The sequence below is a fragment of the Stegastes partitus genome, unplaced genomic scaffold (genome assembly GCF_000690725.1).
Source record: "Stegastes partitus isolate 25-593 unplaced genomic scaffold, Stegastes_partitus-1.0.2 Scaffold396, whole genome shotgun sequence".
Lineage (NCBI taxonomy): Eukaryota > Metazoa > Chordata > Actinopteri > Pomacentridae > Stegastes > Stegastes partitus.
Genome location: NW_007578127.1, coordinates 460,066 through 482,243, shown reverse-complemented (window position 1 = coordinate 482,243; position 22,178 = coordinate 460,066). Strand labels below are relative to the sequence as shown.

The following is a 22,178-nucleotide window of genomic DNA, read 5'->3' as shown; positions in this document are numbered from 1 at the left end:
CAACTGTGAGATACTTTTTTCTTGACTTGTACTCAATCCATGGGGCTTATCCTAATGAAAAGTAAAAATTGGAATGTTTTATGAATATGTTTTTTATTTTTTAAACTGTGAGCCATTTTATTTATATAAAGCATATTCGAACAGCATCCATTAATATTTATCTCTTCATTAATCAAAGTAAAGTGTAGGCATAAATATAAACAATATTCCAACAGAGTAACACACACTAACTTTCAACGTTTAGTGATTGTTTCTAGGAAGTATGATTTGATAATTCTAATAACTTGTTTAACTGTAAACTAAATTGTATAATTCATCCCACTCTCACCCAACCAGTCCTGTGGGGGTTTTCGGTTCCTTCCCACTGTTGCGGACTGCTTGCGGACTGCTGAAGCTTATAGGGAATCCAAATGTTTTGGATTGTTGGGTGTTTCTGTCTCTGCCTTTGTGAAGCGCTATGAGATGACTGTTGTTGTAAATGTGTGCTATACAAATAAAATTGAATTGAATTGATAGTGGAAAGGTGATTTTCAAGGGGGAAAAGACGTTACAGAATAGGCTGTGGGAGCCAATTTAAATGATGTTTATTTGTTTATTTAAAAGGATTCCTATTCCTATAAAGGATTCCAAGATGTCAGCTTGTCTTCCTGGGATCCAGACAATAAAATATCAAAAACAAGCATTACAGTCTCAAGTAAAAATAGAAGAACAACAACAAAAAAAACAACAACAAAAACACACAACAAAAATGTTCGAAATAATAATAGAAATACATAGAAAAATACATAAAAATAATATAGAACAAGACATATTATCCAGAATAATGAATAAAAGACATTACATAGAAATGTATATACATATATACATTAAAATACATAGAAAACACCTTTTTTCCTGAAAATAAAGAGAAAAATGTGATTTTTCATTATACGTCTGTGATTTTTTTATTTTTTTTAAAATAATTTTTACCGGTATTTCCCACTTGCTCGAGGTCCCGCCCTCTGCCCAGTTTCATTGGTCAGCGCAGCCATTTCTCAGCTCTCATTGGTCAATCCCAGCTGTTATTCAGACGGTCGCTTCGGGGTCACTTCAGTCCAGCTGAGCCCGTCAGGTCGTCATCGATTCCTCACAGATAGCAGAATGGCAGGACGTCTTCTTCTCCGAGTCTGTACAGCAGCGACAACACTGCAGATGAGGACCAACGCGGCGGTCAGACCGCTGCAGCGGGCCGTGAGCTCCATGGGAGGTACGACTGTGTTTACGACCGAAGAAATAAAGACTTTATACCGTTAAACAGGCCTCAGACGGCGGTGAAGGTGCAAGGTGCAGCTGTCAGCGGGTGTAAGACGGAGAGGAGCTGAGGGGGAGAGGCAGGTTATGTCGCAGTATTTTAGTTTAGTTTTGAGTTTATTGCGCAGGTTGGTTACTAGCTAAAATGCTTTATCATACACGACGTCTGAATGTGATGTTAACTCGCTACGGTGGTGTTTTATTTACAGGAAATAGAGACACCTGATATTTATTCTCAGTATTAAAATTTGTTTGTGTTCATTTGTGTGCCGTGAGAGTCACTGTGACCTACTAAAATGTAACTATAATGTATGAACTAAATAGTGAAGGTCATTTGGACTTTAACTCGTGGAAAGGCCTCGGATAGACCCTCCTCCTTTGGCAGCCTGTGTTGGGTTGATGCCAGCATCCTGATAGGATACATGAGTGTGGGAGGCCTTCAATGTCGACGTGCAGTTTCACTTTACTGACCTGCTGACTGCCAGAGAAGCTTTGGATTTATTGGGTTTCTCTATTCTAGAGTCTAAACGTTAAATCTGAAAATACTCAGGTATCTTGGTAGAGTTTTTATTATTCTAGGGTCTTAAACTTAATAGTTGAATTCGTCACGAAAATTTGTATAGTACAGTCGTCCTCAAATGTATTCATACCCTTCCATTAAAGAAAAGGCAAAATTCACAATAGTCACTCAAATCACTAGAAACTGAAAAAAGTGATAATAAATAAAAATGTGCTAAATTGTGATTTAGTGAAATAAGACATTGCTTTTGAATTGTGGTTGAAAATAATAATAAACAAAACTAATATATACTAAATATTACATTAGTCTGGTATAATAAATAATGCTGTTGAGTCTTAACCCTAGTATTTAAATTAGTTAATTTTCTTTTCTCTATTGTTAAGCACCCTGACTCAGTGTCTTTTGTTTTGATGCACTCTATAGAACAGTGACTTGGCCTGTAACAAGCAATTATTTCCATAGTAGAATAATCTGTGAATGATTTACTCAAATAATCATCCATCCATCCATCCATTATCTATACACTGCGAAATCCTCACTAGGGTCGCAGGGGGCTGGAGCCTATCCCAGCCGACTTAGGGCAAAGGCAGGGGACACCCTGGACAGCTCACCAGTCTATCGCAGGGCTACACTTAGAGACAGACAACCAAGCACACTCACATTCACACCTACGGACAATTTAGAATCAGCAATTAACCTCAACATGTTTTTGGACTTGTGGGAGGAAGCTGGAGAACCCGGAAAGAATCCGCACTGCACGGAGAGAACCTGCAAACTCCACACAGAACCGGCGACCTTCTTGCTGCGAGGCAACAGTGCTAACCAACTGCGCCACCTTGCAGCCCCTCAAATAATCAACTAGTTCTTTAATCTATAGTCATCAAATGTCTTGTTTTGTCCACAACTGAAAGATTTTTGAATTTACTTTAATAAAGGAGTAAAGAAAGCAAAAAAAAAAAAATCCTCATATTTAAGAAGCTGGAACCAAAACATGTACTTTTTTTTTTGGGAAAATGATTCAAACAAATTAACCAGTTATCAAAAAAGTGGTAATTATTTTAAATTGTTGACAGCTGCATTTCACTTGTTGAAGAGCAGATAACTGAATGCAATTTAAATTTTATCATAAAGACTTTTAAAAACCTCTGTTACACCCATTTTCAGGAATTCCATCAGATGAGGAACAAGCCACTGGACTGGAGCGACGCACCCTGCAGGCCCTGAAACAGGGAAAGGTATGCTACCGTGCACACGAGTGTCCTGTACTTCAACTGTACATGTATTAATTTGTTTTTCACGTTACAGGACCCCTACAGCATCCTGAAGCCCAAGACGTATACTGGCACCAAGGAAGACCCTCACATCGTACCAGGCATTGGAAACAAGAGGCTGGTGGGCTGCCTTTGTAAGTGATGTATATTAAACGCCAATGTCTTTTTCTGAATGTGCACGTCACACACCAGGATAATCTATAATTTCATTTATTGCAGGTGAGGAAGACAACACTGCTATCGTGTGGTTCTGGCTTCATGAGGGAGGTGCCCAGCGCTGCCCTTCCTGTGGTTCCCACTATAAGCTGGTCCACCATGAGTTGCCCCACTGATACTAAGTCTAACACCAGGAGCTCTGTGCAAAGTGACCTACAAGCAGACAACTATATTTGCCTCCACTGTGGCCATAACCTGCAATGTGTGCATATCAGTTAACATGTACAGTTTATCATTAAAATGTGAACCTAAACTAAAGCGTCTCACTAAAAATCTGTTGTCGAGGTTTTAACAAGAGCACCGATCAGCATCCATCATGTAGTGACAAAAGGCCAGTTAAATTATTAAAGCTGAATAAGGCTACTTGTAGACTCTGTGATGTCATAAATCTAACTGAAATTCATAGAACAGGTGTGACCTCGTCAATAGGCTGGGGAGTACGTATCACTTAAAGTTTCTAAGTGCTGTTTAAGTTCAAAATCTGAAATTAACTTTTACTATAATTACTAAAAGCAAGATGCTGAAATAAAAGGCCTAAAGTAACCATTCAGAAGACACTACTTAAAATGACTGACACAACAGGACAGTACTTTACAGTCAAAGTAACTGGTTTATTTCAGTGGCCATACTTTGTTTTTAATTGTGGATTGTTATAGGCATACAGCCAAGAAAATCCACTTAGCATCTAAAGCAAGTGTTTCACACCCGTCTCAATCAAATGTCACAACAGAATTTATGTCAAACATAAAGAGAGTTAGTTTACATTGTCTAGATTCAAACATTTAATGAACAGGGGTTGGAAACAACATTAACTCCTGTAAAATACTCAGTTCCCTTCAATATGCACAACGTACAACCAAAGTGCTGCTTCAAGTATTGCATTTTAGTTGAAACCCTGTCAGGTTTAAATCAGGTCTTTCACAGACCACAGTATTGGGATTATACTATATTTTAAGATTTGATGAACAGAAACCTTTTGCCACTACATTAAATCAGATTAGAAGCTTCATAAAGGTGTATGCCGGTGCACTTGATTGTATTTTACAGGAGTTCATGTTGATACATGTAAGCCCCTGTGCTGTAAATACCAGTAGCTTGCTTTAACATACTTGTCATATGAATAAAAGCATATCTACAAGAACAATATGAAAGGTGAATCACCTTGTAATAGGGCATCAAGTCCTGTGATGGCAAGAAAAAAGCTGAAAATCAAGAAGTATAGACATCCACCTCAATCATTTCTAGCGTCATGTGGCCTCCTCTTCCCAACCAGTGTTCATTTCTTTCAGCAGAATTCAGACTGAAGTCTGCAAGACAAAACATTTGGGAATGTGGTTGCCACTGACAGTCTAAACATGGAGTTCGAGGCATTTCTGTGTACTATCAGGCAAGATTAAAGCCTTGATTGTGATCTATAGCCTGTAAAAGCTTCTCTCGGAGTGTTTCTTGGCTGGTGTACTTGGGCAGGTCCAGCAGGTTGAAGCAGGTGTGGGCAACAGGTAAGTAATGCTCTCCTCCACCTGTCGGCTGGATCACCAGTTTCAGGTTTTTCATGCCCAAGATGGGTATGCGGTCACTTCCTGTGAGGAACACTGTGAAGACCAGAGATGTAGTTTCAGTCTTCCAGTTTGGCACAAAACAATTTATAAATTTACCTTTTGTGGTGTTTTTAAAACAGATACATCAAATGTATTTGGCAGCACTTACAGAGAAACTGTTTCTTCTTCTCTAATGGCAGATCATGGAACACCCCCCAGAAGAGCCTGATGGTGGGATGATCAGTCCAGTATTCCCCTTTGTATTCGGTGCTCTGAGGAGTGCAAACAAATGTTATTTGGTCATTTATCTTATGGCTTACTAGACTGACTTTAAACAATGAGTTTTCCTCAATCACTATTTACAACAAGACCTTTTCAAGCTCTGTCCAGTCGTAGTTGGTGTTGCCAATGACCATGGCCTGCAGTTCGTTTGGTTGGAACAGCTCCAAAACTTTTCCACCACACACTTTGTGGAAGCCTGCATAAAAGCACTCAAACAATGGGGCCACTGAGGTGTTGAAAACATAGTCTACATAGGCATTGACAAAGTCCTGCCTGGAGGAAGAAAAAAGAAATGAATAATAAAATAAAGTACATTTTGGAAAAGTGTTAACATGTAAAATGCAGTTACAATTTCAGATCCTGTAAGACCTGTCTTAAATAATGACTGAGGGCAAATCAGGTCTGTGATGACTTAACTTGAAATATTGTATATATATATTGTTCTTTTCTACTTACGTAAGTGAGAAAAGTAAGAAATCATGCAGGCCTTTTTAATTAGTGTACTTTAGAGGTGCTAGTCAGTGGATTTTGGTACTGTCAGTCAGGGCTGGGCTAGTTGCCTCTCCTTGTTCCCGGTCTTTTTGCCAAGCTAAGCTAACTACTGATTGACTCCACATATTTACTGTACAAACATGAAAGTGGTTACCATCTTCTAATGTCCAAAAAATTCCTTTAAGCACCATCTGTTAACAGCTACCTGTTTGATTTATTGACATTGATATCGTCCCCATTAGGTACTAGTTCCAAGACCTCTGTGGCACCATAGTTTTCTTCTGTGATCTGAAAAAAATAAACACTTTAGATTTTTGCTAATTTGAAAAGTCCATATTACAGTTATCCATCTTATACTTAACATCACAGAGAATGTTGACTGACAATGATCTTACTGTGAAGTTTAAGCAGAAGGTGTCCTCGAGGTCATCTTCTGTGTAGTCTAGCAACTGCTGCAGACTCCTTGTTTAAGAGGATAAATTGTAAAATATTATTTTCCTAAACAGACACTGGTTGAACAAAAATCCTGGAACTGACACTCTGTGTGGTAATACAGTTTCCTATTAACGTAGTTACATGTAGTTAATACAATACCAAGGTAAGCGACCACTCATAAACATGTTAAGTGGAAACCTCAGATGACTGTTCGTTGATCTGACCTTCCTACATCTGGCATTAGCTCTTTTAGGTCATCTAGTGTTGGCTTCCGCTTCAGGAGCTTCTTGTAAAGGGCCACGGGGAAGTTGAGCTCCACGATAGTGAGGTTGTAGATGGCCAGACCACAGATGACCCCGATGAGGTTGAACAAGTCAATGTCCTCAAATGTCTGCAAAGAAGAGTCAGAAAGATTGCATAGAGGGCAGCTACTCATAGGTCTCATTCAGACATTATCTGGTTAATAGCAAAAAGCTTGTAGCTTTAACCCTCTAAACCCTGAGCAGTTTCTGGCAATATTTCTTGTTAGTTGCAGCTGAGTTAATCATGGCTTCTAAGTTGTGCCTCAGGAGTGCAGCATTTCTTTCAATTTAGTATTTTTACAGGATCTGGTGCAACCGGTTTGTTTCAAGTAAATTTTTGAATACCAAAATTTGAAAAAAAATTTTTTTTTATTAAATTTCACTAATTTTGCAGAACTGCTAGTTTTACAGAACAAACTTTATATCATACATGGTATGTTCAAGTACCATAATAAAGCTGAAAACATGATACATTTTTTTGTTCTTAGAGTATCTTGTTATGAAAAATGGCATAATTTTGGTGATTTTTTTCCAATTAATTTCCTGTCTTCATTGTGGAAGGTGCTATACAGTGCACTTAAATGACTAGTATGTAGGATCTAGGGGGATCTATAAACAGAAATGGGATATAGTATTCAGAAGTATAATTTTATTCATGTATAATCTCCTGCAACTACAAAATTTTGTGTTTTCATAAGCTTTCTGTGGAGTATCCATGTTGCAACGCCATGTTTCTGCAGTATCCCAAAACAGACAACCCCACCACTGGCTCTATTTAGGGCCTTTGATGTTTTGGATAGGGAGAGGTAATCAAACCTGATAGCTAGGTGGCTCTAAATGCTACATGCTAGTCTTCTAAACATAGCTAGCACTTGAGCCGTGTGAATCTACAATGGTGAATTTTACAGCAAGTACCTTGTTTGAAAACCAAATGAGCCTTGACTCCTCGTGGTAACGAAACATCCCATATTTGGGATCCAGCAGCTCTTTCATGATCAGGAGGAAGAACTCTTTCCTCACGCCTCCTGCATCGACCGCCTCTTCTCCCACAAAGATCACCTGCCATGAATGTAGCCAAACAGCAGAGTTTAGGGTTGTACCACCAAAACAACAAGCTGAAAGACAAACACTCCACAGAGCCAAAGGAACTGCAGGGAGTCATTTTCTGCAATCATATATGAGGTGTGTCAGAAAAGTTCCAGGACTGGTGTCACAAAAGATATATTTCAAACCCAAACTACAAACTATGAGTTTCCCCTTTCAGATGATCAACCACCACGTCTACAAAGAGATCCTGCGGTGAGGGTTCTGTGTGCGAGAAGAGGCGAGAGTTGTGGTAGGACAAGTGGTGACTGCTTCATCATAACACGCCTGCTCACAATGCCCTGAGCATCCGACAGTTCCTGGCTGAGAAGAACATCGCTATACTGGAGCAACCTACCTACTCACCCTAGCTGGCTCCGTGTCATTTTTTCCACTTCTCCAAGTTCAAGGGGGTCATCAAGGGGACCCGTTTTGAAGACGTGGACAACATCAAGATGGCTGTGACGTCGGAGGATCCTTCCAGGAGTGCATGGCAGCGTGGCAGAGAAGGCTGGGAAAGTGCATTAGACTCCAGGGGGATCACTTTGAAGGGGAAAACTTGTAGGTTGTGTTTGAAATATATCTTTTGTGACACCAGTCCTGGAAGTTTTCTGACACACCTTGTACACTTTAAAGTGAGGTAGTTCTTTACTGTACAAATATTGATTTTAACAGCGTTTACCTTGAGCGGTTTCTTGTAATCCACGTTTTTGGACTTTCTGAGGACCTCCATAGTGTCTCCAACAATATTCTCCCTCCGAACGATGAGGATGAGGCATGGGTTGACTGATTCCACTGCTGGTAGGAACATGGAGCTGAAGTTTTGCATCTGCGCCTGGTCCACGGCCATCTATCAAAGTATGATTAAGGATGAGAATTAAAATACAATCATGCAGTTGCTGCAGTCCCAAATCTACACTGCTGTCCTTTCTGAGTGAAACCTCACAATAAACGGAGAAAGAACATTGAAAGAAAGCAAAGAAAGGGTTTTACTGTATGTTACCTGCATCTGTATGACAGCATCAGTTTGAAGCAGTGTGGTCTTTGCTTGGGCATCAAATACAAAGGGATACCTGCACAGAGTCACCACACCATCATGAACCTGAGGAGACAGAGGCAGAGACACATGTTTTATAACAAAACCTAAACACAGACAGATGTACTGAAGGAAATCGGGGTATGACAGCGACAGGAGACTCACCAGCGGATACATCTGCCTCTGAATCCATGTGACGTAGTCATTTCTGATGTCTATCAGGTCATCCAACTCGTGAATGTAGAATTTATCGTACTGAATGATGTGTCCTGCTCTGTCACTCACCTAAAGCAGAAGGAGAACAGATGTCAGCTTCAAGGCGTGATATGATACACTGCAGGAATTTGACTCACATTTTTAAAAACTCCTTACCGTGTGCAGGATCTCCAAGAATCGGAGGGATGTGTCCAGGAAACACGTGAAAATTCTCTGCTCTACTGAAGGTATGCCCACTTTGTGCATCTGGAGCAGATACACCACCACTTCCTTGTACAACTCAACCAATCGCTGGAAGACTGGTGGCTCGAACGTGGACCACCAGTTTCCTGATGGAAACACACAATAATAACATACAGATGAGTGGCAAGAATTGTCACATAAACAAACCTAGGTGACATAAAGCATAAAAAAACCTTCATCCTACCTAGCACCTTCAGTGGAGTTTCTTTTAGGCTGATGATTGATTTGGCAAACGGGATAGCAATGGTCACGTAATTGTTTCGGTCTATGAAGAGAGGGCATTCTGGAAGAGTGAGGTAGAGTCTCAGGGCTTCAATGTCTGGAGGAGAGCTGCTTAGCCTGGGAATTAGATTCTTCTCCAGACTGGCAGCGATCTGAGGGAAACAGAGGAAAGCACATAGATCTGTTAAGTTAACTGAACAATCTGCAACTGATGCAGCTCCTGACTCAGGGAGTGTTTCATTTAAACTATGTTTAAACAATGTGGGGTGAAGTGTAACAACTTGAGATGAGTTAAAGCTGGCAAAGTAACAAAGTCACAGTGAGGACAATTACACTATATCCAAATGTAAAAATCTGATATGTACTTTTACAGGTTTATGGTTTTATTTTTGCAGCCCACTTAATTAAGTTTACATGCATTATTGTTTTAAAAAAAAGAAAAGAAAAAAAAAAGATTATTTTTCTCATATTGCATACTGCTGCAGCACCTCTTCTCAGCCTTTGTCTAAAATGTTCCATTTTAACTCCCTTCCCTATAATTCTTGAGAAGTTCAATCTGTTCTGACTGGTCAGTTGGTGAAGTAACATCAGTTACGTACCCTATACCCAGACCTTTGAGTGGATGTTGTGAAGAAATAATGGCGGACAGCAATTCTTAGTTTGAGGGCATAGTCAAAGTACACACTAGGCAGGAGTTTACAAATGTGTTAAATGGTGACATAGATACGTAACAAAAGAAAAGCTTGGGGCCTCATTTATCATCAGTGTGTAGGCACAGATATGTGTGTAGAGCGTGTGTACGAACATTCCTACGCAAAGTATGAAATTGATCAACTTGTACCTATATTTAGGAATGTTCGTAAATATACGCACAACTCTGATCATGTGTACGCACATAATCTAGTGGTAGAATAGTAAAACTACAAATAGAAATTCGGGGATTTTGACCACTGGCACATTCCAGCGTGAAGTTGGAGACATATGCGGCATTTCCCAGCCACCACTGAGGAGGATCAAGTCAGCAGTGTTGGATGCCATAAGTTCCCTGGCCCCAGCCTACATCCAGTTCCCTTACAGCCATCACCAACGAGCCCAAATCAAACAGGGACTTAGCGCCATCGCTAGATTCCCAAACATAAGTGGAATCATAGACTGCACCCACATCGTAATCAAAGTACAGTCACTAATGGATTTAATTTTGGAAACAGACTAGGATTTCATTCAATCAACGTATAAATAATTTGCGATGCACATTTATCGCTATCAAACGTTGTTGCCCGGTGGCCTGGAGGAACACACGACTCATTCATTGAGCAGAACATCTGTGTGTGTCTCCAAGCAGGAGCTGTTGTATGGGGGCATTATTGTAGCAAAACTATTTGTTCATGCGTATGGAGAGTTGTCTGTCTGTATCTCAATCCGTTCGTCCGAAGTGAGATTTGTCAGTGTGTAAAAGAAGTAGTCAATGCAAACCGGGATCTGCACAAGTGTTCTCATTATTTGTCTGTCTGTCATCAGGTTTTCAAATGTGTAAATTTTAAATTCAAATGTGATGATAAATGAGGCCCCTGGACTTCAAAGAGGTGTTGAAGACAAAGTGTGATAAAGAGAAACTCCCTTGGTGTGGACTTTCGGCTTTGTAAGTCTGCAGACCTTTTCTCTGCATGAAAAAAACAGTGACATACCACACTAAATTCTGTCATACGCATGAAATTTAGACTGTGCGTTAGTACAAAAAAATCTGTATTTATCAAATGTGCTTACAGGGGTCGCACACACATCAGTGCTAATAAATCCCACTTGTTTACCTCTGTGCTCATGCATGTTGCCTTCAGAAACGCTTCCAAATGACCTATACAGCAACAACACGCCTCTTTATAAAGCAAGTGAAGATTTATTTTTCCCTCACCTGCCGTCATTATCTTGGCAAAAAGGGTGAAAAAGAGGAACTTTTTGAAACTGAGATCGAGGTACTTGTCAGCGAGGTTGTAGCAAATCAGAAAATATTGTTTGGTGCATGAAGTGTTGGGATAAGCAGCGAAAGAAAAAAATGCTGCATGGGACGAGACAGCCACCACAGTTATTTCTGTTGGGTCAGAGGACAGATTGCCGGCCAAATTTTTAAAAAAAGTAGTTTGACGCTTAGACGCTAAAAATCGCGTCACAGCCCATAAAAGACAAATGACTGCAACTGGAGGAGGACGAATTAATACCGAACGTTCACCCAGTGGATAACCTACAGATGAGTTTTAATAACCATACTAAGTCCAGTAAAAACACTTTGTAACACTCACCAATAAGCCAGCCATCTTCAACAGACCCTGCTTGGAGATGCATCCACACAGCTGTTCTGCTCAGTGAATGAGTTGTGCGTTCCTCTGGCCACCAGGCCACAATGTTGGATAGCGACAAATGTGCATTGCAAATTATTTGTACATTGACTGAATGAAACCTTTGTCTATTTCCAAAATTAAATTCGTAAGTGATGGTGCTTTGATTGCAATGTGGGTGCAGTCTATGGCTCCACTTATGTTTGGGAATCTACCGATGGCGTTAAGTCCCTGTTTGATTTGGGCTCGTTGGTGATGGCTGTAAGGGAACTGGATGTAGGCTGGGGCCAGGGAACTTATGGCATCCAATACTGCTGGCTTGATCCTCCTCAGTGGTGGCTGGGAAATGCCGCATATGTCTCTAACCTCACGCTGGAATGCGCCAGTGGTCAAAATCTCCGAATGCTTTCTATTTGTAGTTTCACTATTCTACCACTAGATTATGAGCATATGCATGGTCAGAGTTGTGCATATACAGTGGGGAAAAGAAGTATTTGAACCCCCTGCGATTTTGCAAGTTCTCCCGCTTAGAAATCATGGAGGGGTCTTAAACTTTCATCTTAGGTGCATGTCCACTGTGAGACACATAATCTAAAAAACAAAATCCGGAAATCACAATGTATGATTTTTTAATAATTTATTTGCATGGTACTGCTGAAAATAAGTATTTGAACCCCTGTGAAAATCAATGTTAATATTTGGTACAGTAGCCTTTGTTTGCAATTACAGAGGTCAAACGTTTCCTGTAGTTTTTCACCAGGTTTGCACACACTGCAGCAGGGATTTTGGCCCATTCCTCCACACAGATCTTCTCTAAATCAGCCAGCTTTCAGGGCTGTCACTGAGAAACACGGAGTTTGAGTTCCCTTCAAAGATTTTCTATTGGGTTTAGGTCTGGAGACGGGCTAGGCCACTCCAGAACCTTGATATGCTTCTTACGGAGCCACTCCTTGGTTATCCTGGCTGTGTGCTTTGGGTCATTGTCATGTTGGAAGACCCAGCCACAACCCATCTTCAATGCTCTGACTGAAGGAAGGAGGTTGTTCCCCAAAATATCGCAATACATGGCCCCGGTCATCCTCTCCTTAATACAGTGCAGTCGTCCTGTTCCATGTGCAGAAAAACACCCCCAAGGCATGATGCTTCCACCCGCATGCTTCACAGTAGGGATGGTGTTATTGGGATGGTACTCAGCATTCTTTTCCCTCCAAACACGGCGAGTGGAATTAAGACCAAAAAGTTCTATTTTGGTCTCATCTGACCACATGACTTTCTCCCATGAGTCCTCTGGATCATCCAAATGGTCATGGGCAAACTTAAGACGGGCCTGGATGTGTGCTGCTTTAAGCAGGGGAACCTTCCGTGCCATGCATGACTTTAAGCCATGACGTCTTAGTGTATTACCCACAGTAACCTTGGAAACAGTGGTGCCAGCTCTCTTCAGGTCATTGACCAGCTCCTCCCATGTAGTTCTGGGCTGATTCCTCACCTTTCGTAGGATCACTGATAAGCCATGAGGTGAGATCTTGCATGGAGCCCCAGTCCGAGGTAGATTGACGGTCATGTTTAGCTTCTTCCATTTTCTAATAATTGCTCCAACAGTTGATTTTTTTTCATCAAGCTGCTTGGCAATTGCCCTGTAGCCCTTTCCAGCCTTGTGGAGGTCTACAATTTTGTCTCTGGTGTCTTTGGACAGCTCTTTGGTCTTAGACATGTTAGAAGTTGGAGGCTTACTGATTGTGTGGGGTGGACAGCTGTCTTTATGCAGCTAACGACCTCAAACAGGTGTGTCTAATCTAGAATAATAAATGGAGTGGAGGTGGACTTTCTAGAGACGACTAACAGGTCTTTGAGGGCCGGAATTTTTGCTGATTGGCGGGAGTTCAAATACTTATTTGCAGCAGTAACATGCAAAGAAATTATCAAAAAATCATACATTGTGATTTCCTGATGTTTTTTTTAGATTATGTCTCTCACAGTGGACATGCACCAACAATGAAAGTTTCAGACCCCTCCATGATTTCTAAGTGGGAGAACTTGCAAAATTGCAGGGGGTTCAAATACTTCTTTTCCCCACTGTATTTATGCACACTCCTAAGTAGAAGTACAAGTTGATAAATTCCACACTTTGCACAGGAATGTTTGTACGCATGCTCTACGCACATATCTGTGCTTATGCACTGATGATAAATGAGGCCCCTGGAAATTATAAAAAATGCTTTTTCAACAAAATCCAACTGTTTCCAGGCAGACAGACAATTTGATGAATGTCTTGCAAAAGTACAGAAGTCACAAGATAAGGCATGCCCAGGTCAGCTGCTGCTGTTGAAATGATAACTGGTTTTGCAAAAACTAAAACCAAGGATTTTCTTCCTGCAGCCTCTATGAAACTTATAAAAACCATCGAGACTTAAGGTAACAAAGTGCCCTAGAAGAGGCCATATGGCATAAAATGGAATATTCATGGGTTTCACTAGGGTGTGTCTGCAGCCCAATCCGGCTTTCGTGCCTAAGGTTATGGGACCGTTAAACAGATGTTCCTCAGTGGAGCGGTGGGCATTTCACCCCCCCACCATTTGCCTCAACAGAGGAACAGAAGCTAAACACCTTGTGCCCGGTACGTGCACTGAGGGTTTATGTGGACAGAACAGTGAGCTTCAGGAGATCTGACCAGCTGTTTATATCTTGGGTCGGTTCTCGCAAAGGGAAACCTGTGTTGCGGCAAAGGTTGTCCCACTGGATCGCTGAGACTATAAAACTGTCCTACAGGTGTAGAGGTGCGCAGCCACCCACGGGGGTGAGAGCGCATTCCACCAGGAGCATGGCCACGTCATGGGCCCTGTTTAAAGGGGTGTCAGTTCGGGACATCTGTGCTGCCACCAGTTGGGCCACACCGAACACATTTGTGCGGTTTTATAGGCTGGATGTTGCTCAGCCCACACTGGCCCACGCAGTGCTGGGAGTAAGGGAGTTAGGTCCAACCTAGTGTCCTTCCCTGTTTCTCATGGCTTCGGGGTGCTTATGCAATCCGGGAGTGGGCTATATCTCCTATAGTGAAACACCGAGCGAAGCTAGAAAAAGAACGTTGGGTTACTTAATGTAATCCCTGGTTCTTTGATAACAGAGTGAGGTGTTTCACCAACACATCCCTCCTTGCATGGACACGGAAAGAAATCTGTCCAGAATGAGTGAGGAGTGGCCGGTTGGCCGTAGCAATAGGAGGAGGCGTAGCCTAGAGCACGGCTCAACCGGTCTGTCACAGACAAACGTTGTGTCATTGGAGCTTCCGTAGTTGGTCGCCTAGGGCGATGGTGTTGGCTGTTCATGTAGCCTATGATGCTTCTTCTAGCGTATCAAAGACACCATAACAAGGTAAAAAAAAATAAAATAAACTTGGGTTTTTAGGAACTTAAGTAGATATAGGCACTACATGATGTGTTTCACATGCTGTTACTTTTATTCCCTGAAGTACAAGACGTGTTCCTGTTATAGCAAATGTAGTTCATATGAAACCATGAATACAAGCTTTTTTTGTAATTGTTGCAGTAATCATTTAAAAAACCAGCATCATAATAATGTACCGACAGGCTTCTTGTGCGGCCACTGACCTGCTGAGCAATCTCAGGGTGATCTTTTTGGATTACTTTGTGGAACAGCAGGCGAGTCATGTTCATATCCACTCCTGAACATTTGCTGCTGGTACTGTAGTGATCTGGATGACTGCACAAAAGAAATGCAGTAAATATCAGTTTATACAGGTAGCAAAAAGACAAGCCGCCAAGTCAAACAGCCGCATTTAACTTACATAAGGCAGAATGAATATTAACACCTCTCAAAGTAACACAATCTAGTGTAACATCATGTATGCAATCATCTTAGCACTAACGTTTACCAGTTAATAGCTAAATATTAAGTGAACAAAAACAAACATTCAGTGAAGAAAATGCTTTCATTTTGGCAATAACATAAACAAAAGCACTGAATTGAGACTTTTGGAATGAATTGAGACTGTAGATGAAAACTAACTTCATCTGAATTTACCTTGTCGACAGGAAAGATCCATTGAGGCAGCTTGTTGAGGAGAACATGAGGTCAATCTCACTAAAGGAACCACAAAAGGCAAGTCATTAGTATAACTCATTTTCACAATCAACCTCCACAAAAAACTTATAAAATCACGGCAACTTGTTCAGTATGTTTAAAGTGAAGCAAAACTAGCAGTGACACCAAGATGGCAAAGTTCTTTTGAGGAGCAGACTTTACTTGGACACTTCCAGCGGGAGTCTTCCTGGCGAGTGGTTCAACCATTTCTGTATGATATCCTCACTCAAGGAGCAAATTTTTCTTTGGGGATCTTGTATCCTCACGTCATCTACATTGCGGAGGTCCTACAAAAAAACAAACAAAAAAAAACAGCAAAAGGTTAAATCAATACATAAATAAAATATATGAACTTACACAAAGTTAACAAATATCAGAAGCCAAAAATGTGCAAAATGTGGTACAGACATCCACCTTGTAGCATCTTAAGAAATTTCAGCTGCTACATAAATCTAACTGAAGTAAATTACAAAGAAGAGGGTGCTTCTGACATATACACTGTGTGCACAATTATTAGGCAAGTGATTATTTTGACCATATCATCATTTTATCCATAATTTCCAACTCCAAGCTGTATAAACTTGAATGCTTATTGGATTTTATGCATATCAGGTGACGTGTATTTGTGTAAAGAGGGAAGGTGTGGCCTAAGAAGATCAACACCCTATATCAAGGTGTGCATAATTATTAGGCAGATTCTTCTCCTCAGGAAAAATGGGCCAAAAAAGAGATTTAACTGACTCTGAAAAGTCAAGAATTGTAAAAAGTCTTTCAGAGGGATGCAGCACTCTTGAAATATCAAAGATATTGGGTCGTGATCACAGAACCATCAAATAGTCAACAGGGTCGCAAGAAACGTGTCGAGAAGAAAAGACGCAAATTAGCCGCCAAAGATTTGAGAAGAATCAAGCATGAAGCAACCAGGAACCCATTATCCTCCAGTGCTGCCATATTCCACAACTGCAACCTACCTGGAATGTCAAGGAGTATGAGGCGTTCAGTTCTCAGAGACATGGCCAAGGTAAGAAAGGCTGAAACCCGACCACCTCTGAACAAGACACATAAGTTGAAACGCCAAAAACGGGCCAAGAAATATCTGAAGACAGATTTTTCAAAGGTTTTGTGGCCTAATGAGATGAGAGTGACTCTTGACGGACCAGATGGATGGGCCCGGGGTTGGATCAGTACACAGAGCTCCACTTCGACTCAGACGGCAGCAAGGTGGAGGTGGGGTATTGGTGTGGACAGGTATTATTAAAGATGAGCTAGTTGGACCTTTTCGGGTTGAAAATGGACTCAAAATCAACTCTCAGACCTACTGCCAATTTTTAGAAGACACTTTCTTCAAGCAGTGGTACAAGAAAAAGTCTGCATCTTTCAAGAAGACTTTCATTTTTATGCAAGACAACGCTCCATCACCTGCATCAAAGTACTCCACTGCGTGGCTGGCCAGTAAAGTCCTTAAAGATGAAAAACTAATGACATGGCCCCCTTCTTCACCTGACTGAAACCCTATTGAGAACTTTTGGGCCGTTCGTAAGCAGGAAGTTTACAGTGAAGGTAAACAGTACACCTCTCTGAACAGTGTCTGGGAGGCTGTGGTTGCGGCTACACAAAAAGTTGATTCTGACCAGATCAAGAAACTGACTGACTCCGTGAATGGAAGGCTTGTGACTGTTATCGAAAAGAAGGGTGGCTATATTGGTCACTGAGGGTTTTTTTTTTTTTTTTAAATTTCAGAAATGTTTATTTGTAAATTTTGAATGTGTTTATTATACTCACTTTAACAGGTGAAAATAAACAAGTGAGATGGGAAAATCTTCGTTTTTCATTTAGTTGCATAATAATTCTGCACACTAATAGTTACCTAATAATGGTGTACATATAGATATTCTCTTAAGAAGGCCAAAACTTCACTTTTACTACTTCAATGTTCAAGTTTGAGGGTTTGTTAACATTTTGGATTGACCAAGAGCACTGTAGTTGTACAATAACAAAATTAATCCTTAAAAATGTAACTTGCCTAATAATTGTGCACACAGTGTAGATGCACAGTAGCACACTAGACCTCATGTAGAAAATGTATACTTTACTGTAGCAGAAAAAAAGATTATCTTTATACGCATGGCTACATGATTAAAAACAACTCCGACAAGTATTGACCGTTAATTATTATACACTTGTATGTGCAATAGGTAAATTACACACTTAATTGTTAACATTGTTAAATTGTTTGACAAATTTCATTCCCTCTTCTATGTAACACTATTCTGTGATGCTGATGAAAACTTTACATTTAGGGTTGGTATAATAAGTTACATGCACATGTAAGCTTAGTGACTCAGCTATTTCTGATGATTTGTAAGTGCCTGCTACCAAGGCCTCAAACCATTCACTGAATGAAAACTTACATTGGCAGTGCAATAGTGAGCAAAGCTTTGATCTCCTCCTGCATAAATCCTCTTGACACAACAGCTCTGCCCTGAATCTGCAATGTAATATAACAAAAGCAAGAAAAATATGTATTTGTAATGTAAGTAGACAGATAAAAACAGAGTTTAAATGTCATCATAAAGCTCCTCGAAGCCAAAGAATGCAAGATCATGTCTGCGGATTTAGTGAACCAAAGCAGGGATGACTTCCACTGACTTGACAGAAAAATAAAGACTAGTTATAGCAGTTTTGCTGGTTGTTTTCCTCAGAAATCACTTGACCACCCAGCTTTTCTTTTCTTACTCTCTCACCTGTATCTGGAGTATTGGAGGCTACCCAAGGGCCTTTGACTTGGGCGGGGCTTTTTCTGTTGCATGTGGAGCGTGTGCCAAGCTGCCCATTACCTCCAAGTCCAAATGAATCCATCTTGCCAGAGGAGGGTGTGAAAGCCAACGTGTGCTGCCTTGTAATTGCACAGTAATTGGTTTAATTGTTTTGTGACATGTCAGTAAAATGCCATTCTACCCATTTACACTGATTAGTTTATATTACAATATAATACGGGCACCGAAGAATATATATATGGGTGCCATGTTTGTGGTAAAATACGTAGACATACACACAGGGAACTTTACCTTCCACATGCGATCTGCGTCACTACATTTCCCATGAGCTCAAACACTTTCCTGGGGTTGATTTCATGGTTTGTAGAGTTGTGTCCAAGCTGTCCGTATCCTCCTGCTCCGAATGTAAACACACCTCCTTCCTGTAAAGTCAAATGCAACAGTTACTCTGACCTTCAAATGGAAAAGAATTGTGTAGGGCCAAAATGTTAGCAAACACCACTGAATCACAGAATGAGTATAATCCAGTTGTCCCTGCTGGGAAAACAGTCTGATAGGTAATACTACACGTTAACAGCATCAGTTACCAGCTTAATTACTGAGATAGGATCATTTGTAAGAGAGACTGAAGTGGATGCTAAGATGATTGCATAGTGTAAATATTATCTCAAGCCAACAAATAAACTTTGAAAGGCTACTTTTTAGATCACACTAAACTGCTGCACATAGTTTCCATACAGTTTCCCAACTTGATTGATTAGACATTCAACAACATTTATTAGCTGATCTCAGCCCCCCTCCCAAATCAGTGGTTTAGATATCTTAGTAAAACTGGAATTGTTTAAATCCAGTCAGAGAAGTCTGACTGTTTGAACTTGCAAAGTCCTGAAGACTCCGTTGTTTCTATGTAAAGTGGAATATTTATGAAGTCACATCATCAATAAAGCTGGTCAGTAGCTAATTAGGCATTTAAAACTCCAAAAATAGTAACAAAAAATAATAACACACCATTTTTGCTTCAAAGTAACCACAGATTCAAATCAAGGTCTTCCACACACAACGCTGGAAACATTGAATAACCAAAAAGTATAAAACTTAACTTGGTCAGAGCTGCTGTGTGATCTTCTCCACAGGAGATGTAAATTACTCTCTGCGATCTAAGAGACTTTAAGAGGGCTGGGAAACATCGATCTGCAGAAAGAGAAATCCTTAAAATTAGTCTGACTTTAGGGCTTTAATACTTTAATACAAGTAGCTTTCGGTTAAAAGTACCCACCATTGCTGTCGTTGAGACCCAGCTGACCAAACTTGTTGCGCCCCCAACCAAACACCGCTCCTGAGAGGGTGAGGGCAAAGCTGTGAGCGCCACCTGCTGATATCTGAGCAAAAGGAATGCCCTGCAGAGACTGAATGATCTGGGGTGTGGAAACGCTCTGTCCGTTCATCCCTAGTCCAAGTTGGCCGTATCGATTCTGGCCCCAGGAGAAGACTTGACCCCCTACGTCAAAACACAGATGAATTTAAATGGCATTTGCATCAAGAAATCAGAATAAGCTTGAATGAACAAATGTGCAGGAAGGGGTACAAACCATCCTCACCTCTTGAAAGTGCATGGGAGTGCCAATACCCACAGGCTACCTGAGCAATTTGTACATCTGACAAAGTCTTGATGTTTCTTTCATGTTGACAGAAAGAAAAAAAATGACAGTGAGTTTAGTGGGAAAAAATAAATAAATCAAATTGTGTACAGCAGAGTGCAATCAGTAAAGTTAATATTGAGATTAATGGTGGGAATTAGAGAAACTTACAAAACGATACCACCACAACATATTGTCTACAATGCAATAACACAATACTTGATGCATTGGAAGAAAATCATCTATAATACATCACAATATCTGTGTAACTGATGAAAAAATATAACCCTAACTAGGCAAAAAGCAGGAATTAGCTAGTCGTTCAATGCACTGTGGTGTCAGTGTGTTTATTATCAATATCATTGAATATTCATAACATGCAAATTCAAATAATTAGCTCTCCGATTTGTTTGTATTGTCCGCTATGCTTGAAGGATTTTAAAAATCTAACTGATAAAATCAAGCTTCTGTTCAACATTCACTGTGCATTGGATCTAAAACATGATTTACCAAAAAAAAGCAAGAATGTCACACAAGGAGGGCAGCATTAATGTGTACAACCTTTGACACAGTTTAAACTCTGGCTCAAATGTGCAGCATAATGTCTGATATAATTTTCCTTTGCGATTTGCTAACTGCATTATTAGAAATTGCGATTTTGATTTGAAATCGATAACTCGCATTGCCCTCATGTCCACTTTTTTGTTTGTTTTACAACCTGTCAGTCTCTTCTTCTTCTCCGCTGCAGGTTTGTTCACTTTGCCCTCATTCATTTGACAAATGTCACAACACGCAGTCATGAAGTAGTGACTCTGGTAAGGCAAACTGATCGTGGGAAGCTGTTTTGTGTGTCTGCATGCTTAATAAAAATCTAAACGTATCACAAGAAGTCATACATATCAATATATTGTCCCAGCCCGCATGCTGCTACATTGATTACGCATGCCTTTACATAACAAATACAAAGCAAATCGTGTGTATGAAGAACAAACACAAGGGTTAGTTGTTGAGGTTACCTAGGCACACGAACACATTCTTCAAAGTTATTTAACCCCAGTTGTCCATCTGAACCAAAACCCCATGAGAAGATCTGTCCTTTGTCATTCAGGGCAAGGGTGTGGGACTCTCCACAGGACAGGGCTATGATGATCTGTGCATCCAAGGCCACAACCTGTTCTGATGGGTGACAAAGACAAGCTCTTAACATGGTGAGGGATTTTAAGCCAGTGTTATTATAAAACAAAAAAGAAAACTAACCTGGTTTCTTCCTGGACTTCTCATGTCCCAGCTGGCCCAGGTCGTTGCAGCCACAGGTGTACACTGTCCCATCCTCCAGCAGGAAGGCTGTGTGTCTGCGGCCACACCCCACATCACACACTTGCTTCCCCTGAAAGAATTCACATTTTCGCGGCTCCACCACAATCTCTTCATCAATCCCACCCAAGCCCAGCTGTCCGTAGGAGGCATTTCCCCAGCACAGCATTGTAGCTCTGCCCTTCGGCTACACACGCCAAGCAGGATCCAGGTCTCTGTGTAAAAACACACACTCCGGCTAATATCAACCTCCCAGATTCACACAGCCATAGTTTGATTTGTGAGGTTCACTTCAGCTGGCTAACACCTAGCAAATACCCAAATATCGTTGTGGCTAAATAACATGATCGCTACATAGAAACAGACGTGTGGTCGGCTGAAGTCATGTCTGTGGGATAAAATATAAGTCTAAGACTTTAACCCATCTGACCTATTAGCATGTTAACAGATTAGCCAAGTAAGCTACAGTTAATTTAAACCGTGATAGGTGAGTTAGGTTAAGCTAGCTTCGATCGTTTGATGACACCACTTCCGCTTTGGAGAGTTGAGTTTACAAATTAAACCACCTGTCTAAACGCGTTAGAAAGGATAACTAGCGAGTATTCGAATGCAAAGAGGTCAAAGTAATTATCTGAATAACAAAATAAAATAAGAAGCTGCCATGTAACTTATAAGAATATGTTTTTTTTTTTAAAGATTTAAAATTGAAGTCTTATTGTGACCGAAGTGCGGCGGATAAACTCAGCTGGCTTGACTCCTAACGTTCCCTCAACATGATGATTACATTAAGAAAACTACTGGCTGGTGATGAGCAACCTATTATGACATTATTTAAAATTATCGTATTGCAGTTAAACGTGGAGGTAAAACCCC

General features: G+C 40.6%; 2 protein-coding genes across 3 annotated transcripts; one reads left to right on the top strand and one right to left on the bottom strand.

Annotated features, from left to right (window-relative positions):
* The first annotated feature begins 1,063 nt into the window (after positions 1 to 1,063).
* On the top strand, positions 1,064 to 3,555 carry cox5b2 (cytochrome c oxidase subunit 5B2). The gene is made up of 4 exons (XM_008285329.1): positions 1,064 to 1,246; positions 2,975 to 3,045; positions 3,116 to 3,215; positions 3,301 to 3,555. The coding sequence occupies exons 1-4, from the start codon at positions 1,141 to 1,143 to the stop codon at positions 3,411 to 3,413; spliced, it is 390 nt and encodes a 129-aa protein (XP_008283551.1). The 5' UTR covers positions 1,064 to 1,140; the 3' UTR covers positions 3,414 to 3,555.
* A 332-nt stretch (positions 3,556 to 3,887) lies between these two features.
* Positions 3,888 to 21,908, bottom strand: herc4 (HECT and RLD domain containing E3 ubiquitin protein ligase 4). 2 transcript variants are annotated; one of them, XM_008285327.1, is made up of 23 exons: positions 21,249 to 21,905; positions 21,008 to 21,167; positions 19,953 to 20,029; positions 19,631 to 19,852; positions 19,454 to 19,545; positions 18,646 to 18,776; positions 18,322 to 18,473; positions 17,989 to 18,065; positions 15,740 to 15,864; positions 15,518 to 15,577; positions 15,085 to 15,196; positions 9,109 to 9,298; positions 8,838 to 9,010; positions 8,631 to 8,750; positions 8,433 to 8,531; positions 8,112 to 8,279; positions 7,262 to 7,405; positions 6,269 to 6,435; positions 6,005 to 6,071; positions 5,815 to 5,897; positions 5,207 to 5,390; positions 5,005 to 5,107; positions 3,888 to 4,889 (listed from the first exon to the last, which is right to left on the bottom strand). In XM_008285327.1, the coding sequence occupies exons 1-23, from the start codon at positions 21,472 to 21,474 to the stop codon at positions 4,681 to 4,683; spliced, it is 3,141 nt and encodes a 1,046-aa protein (XP_008283549.1). In that variant the 5' UTR covers positions 21,475 to 21,905; the 3' UTR covers positions 3,888 to 4,680. The 2 variants fall into 2 exon arrangements, with proteins under 2 accessions (XP_008283549.1, XP_008283550.1); XM_008285328.1 differs by lacking the exon at positions 3,888 to 4,889 and having other exon boundaries at positions 5,016 to 5,107; positions 5,207 to 5,313; positions 21,249 to 21,908.
* Positions 21,909 to 22,178: the final 270 nt, after the last annotated feature.